The 14608-nt window shown below is 43.3% G+C and overlaps 1 protein-coding gene across 9 annotated transcripts in view; it reads right to left on the reverse strand.

The window, feature by feature from the left end:
• KCNMA1 (potassium calcium-activated channel subfamily M alpha 1) overlaps positions 1–14608 on the reverse strand; it is a 665861-nt gene that overhangs the window by 259471 nt on the left and 391782 nt on the right. For all 9 annotated transcript variants that reach the window (XM_058671049.1, XM_058671047.1, XM_058671046.1 and 6 more), the window contains exons 4-5: positions 8729–8822; positions 7816–7927 (exon numbers count right to left, since the gene is read on the reverse strand). In XM_058671049.1, the coding sequence (XP_058527032.1) occupies positions 7816–7927; positions 8729–8822 (206 nt within the window). The remainder of the gene's footprint in view (positions 1–7815; positions 7928–8728; positions 8823–14608) is intronic.

Here is a 14608-nt window from a genome sequence, read left to right on the forward strand (position 1 = left end):
ACGGACTAACCATTAGAACGTGGATGACTCCTGGTTATTTGGCTACTTAGGTCAGGCCAAAAAGAGCGGGTAGGGGCATGAGTCATTCGGAGGCTGGTAAGCTATAGAAATTCAATGAATTCAACATCATATATATATGTATATATATATATATATATATATATATATATATATATATATATATGATTAGGTTACTTTTCTTCTTAACTTTCTTTCTCACCTAGGCACATCAATGACATTCTACAAAGGAGCCTGCTTTTTGTCAAAGGAGAAGAACAAGGAAGAAGCTGCATTTAGTATTTGATCTGCTTGGACAAGATAACATGTAAATATCTGTTGGTAATTTGAGAGTCAGCACAGTACCACGTTAAGTGGAGCTTGCAGGGTGGATGACTGAGTTCAAAGCCTGGCCCTGTCACTCCCTCACCATGTGCTATGTGCAAAATATTTAAATTTCTCCAAATCTCAAAGTCCCCATTTATAAAATGGACCTAAAATTGATACTTATTTCATAGCATTACTTGGACCACAGATAATTATATGTGATATACAACGGTACTTCAAAACATTGATGAGAAATGGAATTAAAAGTTCACTTTGGTGCAAAAAAATTCTGAAATCATATACACACAGGATCTTAAAAAAGTTCACAAAAGATTATTGTGTAAGACCTATGTATAGATCTCAAAACAATTGTATCAAACTAAAGTACATATACTGTTCAATTCCATTTCCCACAGACTTCCTGAGATTCCCTCATACATACATGTACACATACAAACATACTTGAGAACACATGTGTGTGATGTGAACATATCCAATTGTAATCTGGTTACAGAAGCACTTCTTCCTTTGGATTGGTCTCTAAAGACAGTACAAAGGGGGGAAAGTCAAACTTTCCTGAATTTTGTCTTATGATTTTAAATTAAGCCACAGCCCATAGAAAGACCTTGTTCAGACTTTGGACTTCACAGAACCTCTGGAGCCGCCCAAAGCCCCTTCCTTCCAGACTTTGGGCACTGAGATAAAACTTTCTAGAAGAACGGGGAAAGAGAAATGGCCATAGTAGTTGGGTCCAGTCAAGTTCTCAGATACCAAATAGCTTATGGAAGTTCAAAGTGAACCCACGTTACCCCAGTCAACCACAAACTGTCCATTTCAGAATGAGCCAATGACCTCCCTTCCCTCATCTGCTTAACTGCACAGTAACCCAGCACATTCCATGACTATCCTGTAGGGGGACCCAGAGACCTGCCTTTCCTTTCAGAGCTCACTAGGCCATTTCAAGTAGCAAAGTAGTCCTGGGGTCAAACAAGCAGGGCCCAGGTACCTCTTCTGTGGGCTTTGTTTTTGTGTGTGTGTGTGTGTGTGTGTGTGTGTTTGTGTGTGTGTAACCAAAGAAAGACTCATGTATATTTAACCCGATAATCTAATTTAATTTAATTTGGGTAGGGTGCTGGGAGTAGCAGGGTTCCTTTTTAACAGTGTTCCCATGATTGCTCTAGCATTTGTTCATGAAAGCTATCTACTTCTTTCAGATACAGATTTTACCCTTTCAGGAAAAATTACTTCAAGAACAACTGCTAAGTCTCTCTGAATGTGAGATTGTTCTGGGCAAGCAACCAGCAAGAAGTCACGGTGCTTACTGTCACCGCCTGCATTTTTGAGCCGTGTGGTCCAATGGAGGGTTCCACGATGGAGGAATGTTTTACATCTGTGCTGCAGCCCTGGAGAGCTGGAGAGAACTTGAAATGGGGCTAGTGTGACTGAGACACTGAGCTTTACTTAATTTTGATTCACTTATTTTTACATAGACAAATGTTGCTTGTAGCTACCCTTCCCATACTGGATGGGACAATCCAGACCAGAGAGCTTTGTCACCTATGATGTGATTCTCAGACCAGCAGCATTAGCTGTACCCAGGAGCTTGTAGAATGCAGAGAGCTCCTGATCCAGAAACTGCTTTCTACTAAGAGCAGCTTGTTAGGTGCCTCCTTTGTACACTGAAGCTTAGAAAGTATACTTCTAGAAGGAATTAACTCAAAACCCATAGTTGGCAGACATGGTCACAAGTGATTCTCATCCCTATAGCACCTGACATGAAACTGGAGAGGATCAGACAATGTTCAGCCTGGGTCAGCCCCTGCCAGCCCAGAACGTGTGCTGTCATAGGCTGGAGGTGGGGACTGAACATGGAGGATTTTACAAGTTCTCTGTAGAATTCTGACAGCTGAGTTTAAGAATCAATCCGGTACATCTTAGCACAAAGCCTCCCCAAGCCAAGTGAGCATCGAAGTTGCCAGGAGTACCAGCTACAACACAGCCAGCGGGATCCAACTCACACTGTTTCTGATCTGTGTATCCAGGCTGAGCCCTAAGAATCCTCAGGGCTAAGAAGCTTTGGGGAATGCTGAAGCTGCTGATCCGGGAAGCCACACTTTGAGATCATCCGGCATAGGAATTTTAAAAGCATGATAGCCCAGTGGCTAAAGCCTTGCCTCACATACGCTGGGATCCCATATGAGCACCGGTTCGTGTCCCTGTTGCTCTACTTCCTATCCAGCTCCCTGGCTGTGGCCTGAGAAAGCAGCAGAGGATGGCCCAAAACCTTGGGACCCTGTACCCATGTGGGAGACCCGGAAGAAGCTCCTGGCTCCTTGCTTTGGATTGGATCAGCTTCGGCTGTTGTGGCTAACTGGAGAGTGAACCAGCAAGGGAAGATCTTTCTCTCCATCTCTTTTTGTCTCTGTATATTTGCCTTTTCAAAAAGATTAAAATATTTTAAAAACTAAAAACATGGGCTCCATAATAGAACCAATCTGAGATGCTTCCTGGAGTCAGCTCTTACGACAAAGGAAGCTATTTAATCCTCAGACTTCAGCTTCCTGCATGGTGACATCAGGCTAGGGGACTCACTGAGCAACCATAACCCCAAGGGTTCATGGTTGTGGAAGTTCATGGAAAGTGGAATCAAAAGACAAGTTCATTTGTTGCAAAAAACTCCCCCACTGAAATTCATGCATAGTTTTTTTCGTAAGTATTGTCCATTAACTTCACAAAGATCTTGATGAATTCAAAGAAGGCATATGAGATACATAGCACAGTGTCTGCTCTGAACGGGTAATCAGTAATTGTTACTTGCTATCACTGTAAGGAAACTTATTCATTCATTCAACAAACAGGAACCACATGCCAGGCGTAGCTCCAGGTACTGGGCACACAGCCACAACACAAGGCAGTCCCTGCCTCCTCGGCATCATGGAACTGGTGCTCCAAGCTGATGGCACGGAGCAGGTGGTGAACAATGCAATGCTTCTAACCATACCCAAAGCAACAGCAAAGGCAGAGGTCAGATAGGAATTCCTTCCACCTGGGGGAACAGGAAGCCTCCAGACACAGGGAGGGGGCAGCTATAACTGCGCACTTAATGAAGGGAAGCATTACAACCTGCAGAGGGCACCAAAGCTTCCTCAAGGCCAGGCTCAAGGAGGAAGCAGCTGGGCAGATGTGAATGAGCAGCTGGTGAAACAGGGGCAAGCCTCACAGGCAAAGGAAGCAGGGATTCAGGGCTGTGTGTCTGGGGCTACAAGAGGGGGAGGATAGCCCCCTGCTCTCAGGTAAAACCATGCTCTATCTGGCGCGTTTGTTTACAGCTCAAAGCAATGGACTTTGTTGATTTTGGGAACTCAAACGAGCCCACAGCCTTCACTCTTACTTATTCTGGACAAACACAGAGGCTGATCCACATGGGGTCCAGTGAACAGAACCTTTTTGACCACTTCAGAAGGTGCGGGTCTTCAAGCAATGGGCTGAGATTTTAGCTACGACCCAACAAGGGGTGGGTGGGGTACTGTTCTAATTTCACACATCACACTCCTTGAGAAGTGGTGGCTCCATGATGATTTGTTTGCCTCATTGGCACTCAAGTTCTAGTTCTTCTGTGAATCCCATGGAAAACAAATAGCACTAGGTTTTCTTTAAAAACCTAGGGTTTCTAGGCAGGGGCTATGCAGACCTAATCTGTCCTCTTAGTTGCCGCAGCCACACAGAAGAGTACTTGAACCTCAGGACAGTGGACAACAGGCAAGGCTATCTAGTGATCTAGTGATTCGTCCTTTCCTAGAAAAAGAACAATCATCAGTACATGTGAGTGAGGGGTGGAGGAAGGTCTGGGGCGCCCAGGAACATCTCCCCAAGATCTCCTTCCAGAGCAGGACAACAGGAACAATGAAGGAAGAGCCCTCAAGGCCCACTGTACTGTTTCACCTCCAAAAGTCTACATGGAGCCAACGGCAAAGCGTCACAGGGCACAGACTCCAGTTCTAACTCTACCTGGACACAAGAAAACAGGCAAGCGATTTAGCAGCTCTGAGCTTCAGCTTCCCCTTAGGAAAAACTGAAAATGACACTAACAGTAATGTGCCTTCTGGGAGGCAGAACAAGGGCTGTTTTGCACCTGCCTGTTTCCACCCTCTCCAGCCGCAGCTAAGCCTGGCCTAAATTTGCACAAGTCTTGCCACATTGTCCCACCCATGTGAGCTCTGCTCAACTACCACCACCTTTATAGCCTGTGATTCTGGACTTAATTATGTAGTGGGTAGTGTCACCTGCTGTCACTGCATGCGTGTTCATTTTGGTTCTAAACTACATTGAAACCTTGATCTCAACAAAAACTGTATTTTGTCATTTGGTTACTGCCTTAAAAAGCACATGTCTTTAAAGACCTGTACTTGTTGTTTTTTTTTTAATCAACCAGTTATCACCTTTTTGACAAAAAGCACCTGCTCAAGCATAGATTTATTAGATGAGACCTTGAATCCATTCAATTGCCCTTTAACTGGGTACAAAGTCATTTTTTTCTATTTTCCAGAAGTTTTCTAGTTTCTGACAGAGTTTGATGAAGGTGTTAAGGTGTAAGGCAAAGACTGCCTAGTTGGCAGTATTCCAATGACTATGTCCCCACCACCATTATGTTCTAATTCCATCAGAGAAAAGCAGACAATCTTGAAAGTCACAGTAAAACCAAGAAGGGTGGCCATGCATACATCTGACTACATGGGAATACTCAATAGCAATGACTTAAATGATATCTGCTTTGTGGCTGCCTGTCACTTACAATGCTGGCATCCCACAGCAGGGTGCTGGTCTGAATCCCAGCTGCTCCATTTCTGATCCAGCTTCCTATTAATGTGCCTGGGAAGACAGCAGAAGATGGCCCAAGTATTTGGGCTCCTGCCATTTCAATGGGAGATGGAGTTCCAGGGTTCTGGCTTCAGCCTAGCCTGGAAGTGGTTATTGCAGGCATTTGGGGAGTAAACCAGGCAATGAAAGATGGATCAATTGATTGATCTATCTAGCTACCTACCAATCTATTTCTATCCATCCTTTTTTTCTCTGTTGCTCTGCCTTTCAAATCCATCAGTCATTAAAAATGAGTTAGACAACTTGGCCAAGGATGGCATGATGACTGTTTCATTCCTCCCTTATTCTAACCACACAAGATGACCATCAACAAAAACACAGGGACAAAAGGAATGCAGCCCACTGATCTGCTTTGGGGAACTAGTTTCCCAAAGAACAAGACAGAGATGAGCTGGTTTCCCCCAAAGCATGTTATTCATGTCTCAAAATAAGACGCATGTCTCATGGCAAGGTACAGTTATTTTAGTAAGGCAGGATGAGGATCTTGTAAGGGAAACAAAAATGAATACATGAGTGTGTGGGAACAGGAAGTAAAATAAGCAGTGACTTGCCATCTGCCTGCCGGCATAGATGTCCTCACATCCCACCGCCTGACTGTTGGTTCCATTTTTGGTTTGTTTTCTCCCCCAGTGTTTTAAGAGATGACAGATAGGTTAGGAAGACAAGAGAGGGATAAATGAGCTTCCATTCACTAAGCTTGTACTATGCATGTGGTGCTTTCTTCCTAGGACTTCGGTGAATTCCCACTATGACCTATAACATAGGTGCTGTTAACCCTATTGTACAGGCAAGAACACTGAGTCAGAGACGGAACAAAATGACCTTACTCAAAACTAGCAATCGTCCAGGTCAGGGTGTGAATGGAGTTTGACTCTCACGCACTCCACTCTCACAGTGTAGCAGGTTGGATCTCCAAGCAGCAGAGGTACCTTGAGACTCATGAGATACCACACTTCAGCTCTAGGTGTCTACAAAGTGTTCGTGGTTGGAAAGGGCAAGGAAAAAGAAGACATGAGGATGCACAGTCTTAAATAACAGCACGTCCCCACCTTATTGCTTCAAGTGAGTAAGAAAAGCAATGCCAGCACAATGTGGCAAAAGTGGCTCAACCATTTCCATCCCAGTCATCACAATCCAGAATCCTCCATGTTACATAAGGACAGAGGCAGAGGAGCAGAACAAGAGAGGGTTGAGAAAGTCAGGATGACCTGCGGCAAAGCCGCTCTTCTACCCCTTCAGGGGTTGTGTGACCCTGGGTGAGAGTGCACCTCTGTGTAAAATGTTAGAGCCTTCATCGAGGAACTGGGGGAACCAGAGTCCCACCTCACGGCTTTGCTCTGAGGAATAAATGAGCTGCTTCAGGAACTGCCCAGGACAGAGGAGAACCTGACTACTCACTAGAGTCATTCAGGTGATTTGGAACATTTGGGGGAACACAGGATGAAAAGATGTTTATTCTGGTGCAACACATATTTTCCACAAGCATTTTGAAGACCGCTCCCCTCTTCACATGAAATTTTGTGCCTAGGTAAAATACTTCATTTTAGTTTTTTTCCCCCCAGCACAGACATTTGGCCTGGCAGTTGGAACACACGTTGAGAGGCCCACATCCCATCTCAAAGTGCCCATTTTTGACTCCCAGCTCTGCTTTCTGGTTCCTGCCTATGTGGACCCCGGGACACAGCACCGATACTTCAAAACTCATTCAGTCAGCTGAGTAGCCTTGATGGAGAGCCCAGCTGCCAGTACTGGAAGGGCACAGTTCTAACCATAGTAGGCATCTGGACAGTGAATCAGTAGATGGGAACGCTCTCTGTCCTTCCATCTATCTTTCTCTTTTTTGTTAAGATTTATTTTATTTTTATTACAAAGTCAGATATACTGAGAGGAGGAGAGAGAGGAAGTGGAGCTGCCGGGATTAGAACCAGCGGCCATATGGGATCAAGGCGAGGACCTTAGCCACTAGGCCACGCTGCCGAGCCCATCTCTATCTTTCTCTTGAAAAATAAATAGATGAGTGAACCAATGAATGAATAAATCTAGTTTGTCATTCATACCCTCATTCATTATTAAATGCAATAAGATGATGAATGCAAATATATATTGCACAACCAACCATAAATTTTAGGTGCATTTCAAAAGTTCTTAGGAAATGCAACGAAAAGATAATGCCAAATTTCTCCTGAGCTTCCAGAAGGTCACTCCTCTTAACCCTCACTTTGCCAGACAAACCTTCAGAGGCACCTGAACCAGCCACCCTGAGAGTTGGCCTGTGTCCGTGGACTCCCCTAACCAGTTCTGCTTCTAAGTTTCTGAATGAACAGTAACAGAACCATGAACACAGAGGTCCTGGTGGTGGCAGGGATAGCCACTGGCCTTCAACTATGACCGCTCTGCATTACCCAAAGCACTAACTGTGCCAACTTTTCAGGGCTGATGTTCGCAAGAACTGTGCCACCATCTACTGTGAACATTCTGCAACGGTTGCTCATGTTATCACATCATACTTTCTGAACACAGCGACAACTCAGGCCCCTGTGCCACCTGAGACTGTGTTTCAGTCATGGCTCAGGCACCAGTAAAGAAAATAGAATCCAAGAGAACATGACTTACCGAGCCAACTTCTGTTTAAGTACACAGACACAAACACTGGGGGGACTGTGAAGAAATCTACAACAGAGTTCACTTCCAACCAGAACCACAGCTTATCATTGGCTGCAATAAACTGCAAGAAAGAAGAAACAAAAGTAATTTAAAAAAATGAGAACCAGTGCCAACATTTAACTGCCACTGTCTCACCCAAGGACAAAGTTTGAGTTTCCATTAGGATATAGAGGGAAATGTTTTATGCTTCCCATATCACGTACTCCTTTTTCTTTTCTTTCCTTCCTTCTTTCTTTCCTTTTTTCTTGATACCTGGCCTCTTTAAGTTAGCTTGGAGTAAGCTCAGTTGTTACATTTTTCTATGGTTTTCTATAGCCTCATATGAAGCTTATGATCTCACAGTTATTACAATGTAATCTCCCATTCATTAGAATCTATAATATAAATACTCTTGACTGTAAAGCAAGTATGCATCCATGCATACAAACACATATATATGCAGATCAGTGTAATCACATTTTATAAACAGAATGCAGCATAAATCCCCCAATTCTGCCACTTTCCCTGATTAACCCTCGCGATTGATTTCTTAGCTAAATGATCACTGCTTTTGCTCGAACTTTGTTTATTAGGGGAACAATCTGTCCATATTTTACAACTGGGGAGAAATTGTTGAGCAGTGGAGACATCATCCTGATTTTCACCCCTTTCTCCTCATTGAAACATAATTCACCATGTATTCCAGAAAGCACTTCTCTAAGGAAAAGACTCTCCCAAAGTGAAATTTAGAATGCAGGTTTCTTGTTGCTTCTGGAAACCCTGGACTGCACCTTGCATAAGAGAGTAGAGACTGACAGAGGGAGATCTGAGTCCACGTTTCACACGCCCTCTTCTGACAGTGAGCAGAGCTGCTCCAACTTACCCGCAAGCCAAAGTAGAGGAGGAAGAACACGTTGAAAGCCATGTCGATCTGTAATGTGAAATCTTTGTAGAAATTCTGGCAGGATTCTATTGGGCTATTAGATGGGAAGAAAAAAAAAAAGTGGTGAGAGAGAAGCATCATCACATCTTTCGCTGCTGAGAGATGGTGGTTCGCAGGTAGGAGATGGAATGAATGTTCATAAAATAAAACATCTGGTCTTTTCCCCCCCCTGGTATAATCAAGCAAGCATCATCAAGGGGTGTTTCCATTCAACCATTCAGTATTTTCTTCTTTTATTTTCTATTTTGTAGTTACACTTAAGATTGTTGTTCTCTTCATTCAACAGGTGAACTAAGACTCTAAAGAGGATCATGCAGTTCTTGAAGGAAGAACAAGCAGGAGGGACAACCCAATCCTTTGACTTTGTATTAACCCTTAAAGAACTGACTTCTTTCACACAGCATTTATTAAAGCTAAAAGACCTTTACTTCCTTCAACACATCAAAGTAGAGCCCATTTCCAATTAAACACAGTGGCTGTGCTTTAGAGCTTTTTAAAAGACAGTGGTTGGGTAATAAATTAAGAACCCAGGAGCATCTCAGGAAGGGTGTAAGGAGAGGATCCTGGGTGGTATTCTGGGTAGACTAAGCCTAGACTTCCCTGTGGCACCCTGATCTGGGAAAAGAAACATTGCCTAACTGGGTAACTTGAAGATCATAAAACCAAAACTTTGAAGCAGTACTCTAAGGGTTAATTCTGTTGTTGTTTACAGCATGCAGGTGAACTGGCTTTGTGTAAGTGTCAAGCAGCCACTATAGACCCCAGCACACTCTAATTTGTTCCAGAGTAGGCAGTTCCAAAAGGTACTACTATACAAACTGGTACCCGGCTTTGATGCACTTTTCTTGCATGATAGTGATAGGTGTGTGAAAAGCTCCAAAATTTGGACTGGGTGGGAAGCAGGAAAGCCTGCCAAGCATCTCAAAGCTGTGAACAAAAAGTCATAGAGCACTCTCATTGCTCACGGTAACACCCATGCCAGGAATAGCAAGGTGAGGCAAGGGAAAGGAGATGGAGTTTAGGAGAAAGCAAAATACTTTCCCCAAATGGGAAGCCACATGGACTTCCTCCCTCCAGGGTGGAGGAGAGCAAAATGAATTCCCGGGTATTACCAGTTTGGAAATGGCTGTCTGTAAGAGCAGTCAGTATAGTTGTACCTCTGTAAGAACAATGCTTGGCTGCTCAACAGGCAGGGAGGGGTCTGTGCAGTGCCAGAAGGGGAATGGCCCATTTAGATGCCTGCTAAATCCAACTATGGAAATCTCCGCTCATGTTACATGCACTGGACTTATCCATTTTTTCATCTCTATCACAAGTCAAACATGCCCTTTGTTATCTCCCAAAACACAAATATGTAGTAAAACGTCCAAACAAGCATTAAGAATAGCCTACATTTGCATTTACAAACTAAGCAGACTGAACAAAAATAGCACTGATACAACTCTTCTATAGGAGAAATGACAGCTGCCAGTTTTTTGGTTTTTTGTTTTTTTTTTTTTAACTAAGGTACGCAAGGGGGAGGAAAGACAATACAGAATTGAGTTAGTCCAATGTGGAACTGAGGCAGGAGCAAAAGAAGCTAAACATTACATCCTATCACAGCTCCCTGTTGGAGCTCCATGCTTCAAGTTCACATGTGATACTGCCACAATTCTCAGTCCATGTGGAACTTTGCTTCAAGAAAGAGACTTATAGGTGCACTGGTAGCAGAGCTCCTAACCACCTGCAGTGAACAGATACATGAACTGGGTTGACCAGAAATCTTCTATAGATTCTAACGGTTGACCAGACAAAGAACATCTGTGTTGTGCTACAGGGCCTCTGTCACAATGTGCTATGCATGTGTGTGTGCACGTAAATGCTGTACTTGCTTTTTTACTTATTCCAGTAGGGACTTAGATTAATGAACACAAGTTAAGCCAGTAAGAGAAACTCTGGTTTCCAAATCTTGAAAATCCACCACCACTTCACCAAGGACAACACCTTACTGATATCCTCACAATGGCAGCTACTGGTAGAAATTTTTTTTTTTTGAGGGGCAAGGAGGGCATCTGATGAGTTCTCTAGCTCTTATTAGTTCCGTGGTCTCTGCTGAGATTCATCTAACTGGAAAAATACTTGCAAGGCTATGATAGAGAATGAAATATTTGGGGAGAGAGGTGGGAAGACTCAATACTGAGGATATTTTGGCTCAACATCAATGGAAATAGATATTTTAAAAAGCATAAGGGATTGGACTGCAGCAATTTCTTTCCATTGGCTATTGCCTTCCTGGTCATGTTGGGTTTCTCTCCTAGACGGCCCATCATAAAGGCATCAACTAGGGGACCTGAAGCTAGAGGACCTGTGTTGTAAAACATAGTTCAATTTCACCCTTGATTTACAGAAAACAGTGTTAAGATGATCATGAGCCCTTCCTATGGTCCTCCTTTTGAAAAATTCAGGTATGACTGAATTGTTCTATCATTATTGATGGAATCCTAGACTTTCAGGGAGAAAAAGTATGATGTTGTTGAAACAAGTTGTTGTTCCTCTGGCTGAAATCAGATTGTTACAGAAGATGACTGATAATATGGACAGGTTCAGGGGGTAGGAAACTCACAATAAAGAGCAAGGCCCTGGGACCCAGATAGGACCCGGTAGGATTAGGAAATGTTTTTATATTTCTTTATATGCCTGTTTTACTTGCCACAAGAGCCTCGAGGAAAATGTTCTGCCTGGTTTTGTGAAGTGGCAGCAGAACTGTTTATTAGAATCCCCTCTGAGATAAGTCCTCCAAGTGCCTATAGTTCATGGATTCAGACAATCAGAGACCACCGAGCAGAGATTCCAAAGCCCTATTATCTCATTACCCAAATGGAAACAAACCATGGAGAAGTTCAGCGATCTTTTCAAAGGAAAGAATATAAAGCCACAACCAAAGGGCTGGCCATATCAATCAGGATTTATTTTCCTCCTCAGGGGACTTGATCTTAATGATGAATGCTCACTTGAGGACAGGGAAACACACATCTCTTCCTTTTTGTGCAAAGGACTGTTTCATGGTCTGGGCACACAGGAGTTTCAAGAGCTAGCAAAGGAATCATGTTTTCATTGAAACTACAAATGAAACTGCCTTTGGGTCTTACACTGTACTGTAAATGGTCATTCCAATGAAGCAGACCAGCTCAGAGAAAGCTTTGTGTGGACCTATGTTGATAATGGGGGAAAGACATGATTTTAGGAATCTGATGGAGGATACTGTTTCTGACTCTAGTCTTGAAAGCGGACTTAACCTAAACTGTTCATGTTTAATGAATAACTTAACTGTCAGGCTGATATAATGTGCATTCTCAGGCTCCCACGCTCCATGAATCAAGTGTGAAACTAAAATCTTAGGTAACTTTTGTATCCTGACCCAGAATCTATGATGGAGGCACCTTTGAAAGAACCTCAACACAGGGCTGCTATCTATAAGGTTCTTCAGTGTAGGAGAGAGGTTGAAATACAAATCCTATTTCCTCTTGAACAACAAGCAAGGCTATCCTTGGAGTTAGATGTTCTCTATAAGTGAAGATGAAACTCATCCAGCATGGGAAACATCTTCTTTAGCAAGAAAGGTCTTTAAGCAGGAGGATCCCACTGCCCTTCCTGGAGACTGCCTTGCAAGCTTGTCTTTCCAAAGCACATGGCTGGCAAGGGTTACCCAGAGTTTTGTTCAAAGTGCAGTGGGCATAGGACAGAATCTCATTGAACAGACTCCAGACTTCTCCATTGCTTATGGCAGGGAAGTGTCACCCCTCCTTCTCACTTCTTGGTGCGTCCTGAAGTCTGTTTCCCCAGCTCTCTAAGGCTGGCTCCCAACCATGGGATGCTGTTATTTCATGGACAAATAGTTCTCAAATTTTGGCTTGTGGTTAGACAATTTGCACAACTTTGCTGGGCAACCAATTGCAGTTTCTGCATTATAGGTCTGGAGAAAGGATCCAAGAATTTGCATTTCTAATGGTGTCCTGGACAATACCAACGGAGGCTGTCATCCAGAGAACCCACTTTGAGAACCACTACTCCTGAAAAACTCTTGCAGCTACATGCTAATTACAGGTGTCACTGCTCAGACCTGCACAGAGATGATTAAGCATCTGAGCCTGCCCCCAGATAACCAGCTGCATACCACTTAACTACTTGCTGAGATCAAGGGGTGGAACAGATACTTTCAGTTTCTGATGGGAACAAGGGGGTAAAAATTAAAAGGATACAGCGAGATAATTACAACACCATCAGGCAAGCTTCGCCAGTGGCTGCTGCAATTAACAATCAGGGAGTCCATGCTGAGCACATTTTTTAGTTGAAGATTAAAAAGAAAAATGATGAAGTAGAGATGGGGAGGTAGCTTCAGAGACCATGGTTTATAAGGGATAAAAAAAATGTTAAGCGGCTTAGGAACAAAACAACAACAGCAGACATTTGAGATGATTTAAGAGGGAAGGGACTGGCTGAGAAACAAAATAGCACTTGTGAAAATAATTTCCAGCATTCAAATTCTCCTCACTCTCATGGCTAGTCCCTTATTAAATTGAACAAGGCCCTTTCAATTCTCACAAGGATTATGGACCACCAGAATCGGGGCCCATGGTACCACACACATGAGTCAATTCAATATGCTTCAAGATCCTAGATTATTCTCCTTGCCTTGCCTCTGCAATGTTGCCAGATTAATTTAATTAAAAGATGTCATTCATCGAGTATTATGACTCCCTCCTGTCTGCTACATCAGCTGTAAGTCAGGCTGTGAAGAACTTTCAGATCCTGGCCTCCCTTACATCTCCCACTTCATTGGCTACTGTGCTTCAACCCAACCCCTTTGCAGTATACCATGAGCTGGCACCCTCATAGTGTCATGCACATGCCTCACACAGCCCCAGTTCTAGATCTGGACTTTCACAGTGGCCCTCTTCAAATGTTCTCCAATCTGCAATCAAACCTTAGACAGTCTTGAAGGCAAATTCAAAGGCTTAATTCAGCAAATAATTCATGTCTTCATTGATCTCTTCTTTCTATGGATTCCTATGGTATTGGAAGCAAGGACTTCTCAATGGACTCACAGTGTGGATTCCTATTGGATACCAGATAATAGTAGGAGGTAACTGCATACAGTTTCAACATGCTGACACATATTGAGCCTTACAGTGCTGGGGGGGAGGGAAATGGAGATATTTTGCTTTAATCTCCATTTGGTAGACAGAAAAGTGGACAGTCTGATGTCTACTGAATAAAGAGCATGGAACTAAATGGTAAATTTTGGAGAGACAATAATCTGGCTATCATACCTCCTCTCTCCAGATGAACTGTGGTCTCATTGGAGAGGAACACGCAGTGCAAAGCATGAAACCTTCCAGCTACAGAGTCTTGCAGGGAACTTTTACAAAGACAACGGGTCTTGCCAAGTATACAGGAGGTCAAACTGCCCTAGGAAAGAAACTGGGTGTGTGTTGGGTAATCTGAGAATATTCACAGGAGGTTGACCTGTCCAACATACTCCTAACCACTCTGTAAAGACTGTTATATGGGATGAGAAGCCTGCTAAGTCCTTCTTGGCATTTCATGATGCTGAAATCTGTGAAGAATGACCCCCTGCTGAGAGAAAGTTCTGCTTTATTAGAGGATCAACTCCTATCCAGCTGCTTAAAGATGGATGGCTTGCAAAGGTTCCTATTTTCCCCCTCAACCTCTTACTATGAAAAAAAAGGTGTATACATAGTGAAGGCTGCTATTCAGGTACTTTGGACCCTTCAGAATCGGTGGCAGATCCCTGATAATTGTGTACCCCATTCCTATCCT

The sequence above is a fragment of the Ochotona princeps genome, chromosome 13 (genome assembly GCF_030435755.1).
Source record: "Ochotona princeps isolate mOchPri1 chromosome 13, mOchPri1.hap1, whole genome shotgun sequence".
Classification (NCBI taxonomy): domain Eukaryota; kingdom Metazoa; phylum Chordata; class Mammalia; order Lagomorpha; family Ochotonidae; genus Ochotona; species Ochotona princeps.